At 38.5% G+C, this 1,999-nt stretch overlaps 1 protein-coding gene across 1 annotated transcript in view; it reads right to left on the reverse strand.

The window, feature by feature from the left end:
* The window catches only part of LOC101854590 (sushi domain-containing protein 2), a gene marked incomplete in the record, with an annotated part of 36,896 nt that overhangs the window by 1,674 nt on the left and 33,223 nt on the right, over positions 1–1,999 (reverse strand). The window contains 2 exon segments of the mRNA XM_013085467.2: positions 74–131; positions 1,605–1,738. Of these exon segments, the coding sequence (XP_012940921.1) occupies positions 74–131; positions 1,605–1,738 (192 nt within the window).

Below are 1,999 nucleotides of genomic sequence, written 5' to 3' on the forward strand. Positions count from 1 at the left end.
GTCTCTCTTGGCAGGACCGGTTTTTCTTTTTTTAAAAGATGCAAAAAACAAATGAGTTCTTTGGGGCCCACACGGGGGGCCTGTTCCCACAGCGATTGCCACGATTATACCAATGTCAGCGGCAGGATCATCTGTAAAGGTTTGTGTGTGTGTGTGTGTGTGTGGGGGGGGGGGGGGGGGGTGTTGAGTGTATTTATTTTTTTGGTTTGGGGAGGGGATGTTGTGTGTTTGTGTGTGTGTGCGCGTGTGTTTGTTTGTGTGTGTTTGTGTGTGTGTGCGTGTTTACGTGTTTATTTGTTTGTGTGTATGTTTGTGTTTGTGTGTATGTGTGTGTGTGTGTGCGTGTGTGTGTTTGTGTGTGTGTGTGTGTGTGTGTGTGTGTGTGTGTGTGTGTGTGTGCGCGCGTGCGTGTTTGTGTTTGAGTTGAGGCGGGGAAGGGAAGGAAGAGGAAGAGAGAGAAAAACAGTATTAATTTATTATCTTTGATTTTAACTTCCTTCTTCAAGTTTGACAATTGCTTGTATTTTGTTTTGTTTGCCTTGTTTTACTTTTGAGACTTTTTAACTACCTTTACCGTCACATACAGAAGATCTGAGTTCGATTCCTTTGTTCAGTTTTTGTTTTAGTCAGAGTTTTACGGCACTTGCAACACAATAAGGTCATATAAGTGCCGAAGAATAGATTATGTTTTACAAGAGAGTTACATACACAAAAAAGAAGGAGGGGAGATAAGAACAACAGATAGGAAAGAAGGAGCAAACCACGCCAGTGCACCCGCCAACCACCCACAATTCCTTTGTAGAAGGAATTTCTTTCGAGTATCTCGACTTTTCCTTTTGGGATGTCGTTTCTTTCACAGCCCAGGTTGGCTCTGACAGACAAGGTCGGAGCCCGCCCCCTTAATGATGTAGATTGGGTTGATAGGGTCATAAAAAACCCACTTGCATTAAAGATTAAAACCCGACTCAACGATTTAACTCCCAGCAGTTTTACCTATTTTAGCTTTTTCATTTATGTTTCAGGGGTCCACCATACCCCCAAGCCTCATGCAATAATCTATCTACTCCAGTATAGACATATTTTAAAAAAAAAAATCAATGGGAAGGGAAATGGAAGGTCTTTCAGACATAGCCAAAAGATTTTATTTTTGTCTAGCTGTCTTGAAGTTGAAGTGGGACTTTTTTCTCCTTGTTACTAAAAATAGAAACAGAAACAGAAATCATACATTTCCAACAGTCACAAAGAAGGGAAGAAATGTTTGAGAATTTAGAGTTTACAATCTTTACAGAGAAGAAAAAAAAATATATTTTACAATTTAGAGTTTACATTACTTTGATGAGAAAGTACATTCAGTTCTGCATGTAATGTGTAAAAGACACCTCATTCTGTTGAAAAAAAAGAAAAGAAATGAGGGTCGTTCTCGTGCATTCTACAAATTCTTGGTTATGGCTGGAAATTCCAGAGCGATTATTCTATAATAAAACCATCAGTGTTAATTCATATTTAAAAATGTAAGTCTATTTAGTCATTTTTATTAGATAAAAATACCTTACAAAATCTTTCTTTATAAAAGTAAATATATTTTATTTTAAACCCAGACTCACCAATGGTGCAGACATGACCCGGCCTGGGCAGCCAGTGTATGATGTACTCAACATTGTCATCCTCGTCCACTACTTTAATACCGTAGTCGGCTCGCTCGAGTTCTGTCGCTGTGTCCAAGCGCTCTCTTACACAGCTAGAAAAGAACACGCATAGACATGTCTTTTAAAAGCCATTGAAAACATTAAATCGCTTCATTTATTCGTGTGGTATTTGACACAATGGCGGGTATTGAACGTGATATTCAGGACCAACAATGATAACTCTTTTTCTTCTTCTTCTTCTTCTTCTTCTTCTTCTTCTTCTTCTTCTTCTTCTTCTTCTTCTTCTTCTTCTTCTTCTTTTTCTTCTTCTTCTTCTTCTTCTTCTTCTTCTTCTTCTTCTTCTTCTTCTTCTT

Source organism: Aplysia californica, unplaced genomic scaffold (genome assembly GCF_000002075.1).
Source record: "Aplysia californica isolate F4 #8 unplaced genomic scaffold, AplCal3.0 scaffold00378, whole genome shotgun sequence".
NCBI lineage: Eukaryota > Metazoa > Mollusca > Gastropoda > Aplysiida > Aplysiidae > Aplysia > Aplysia californica.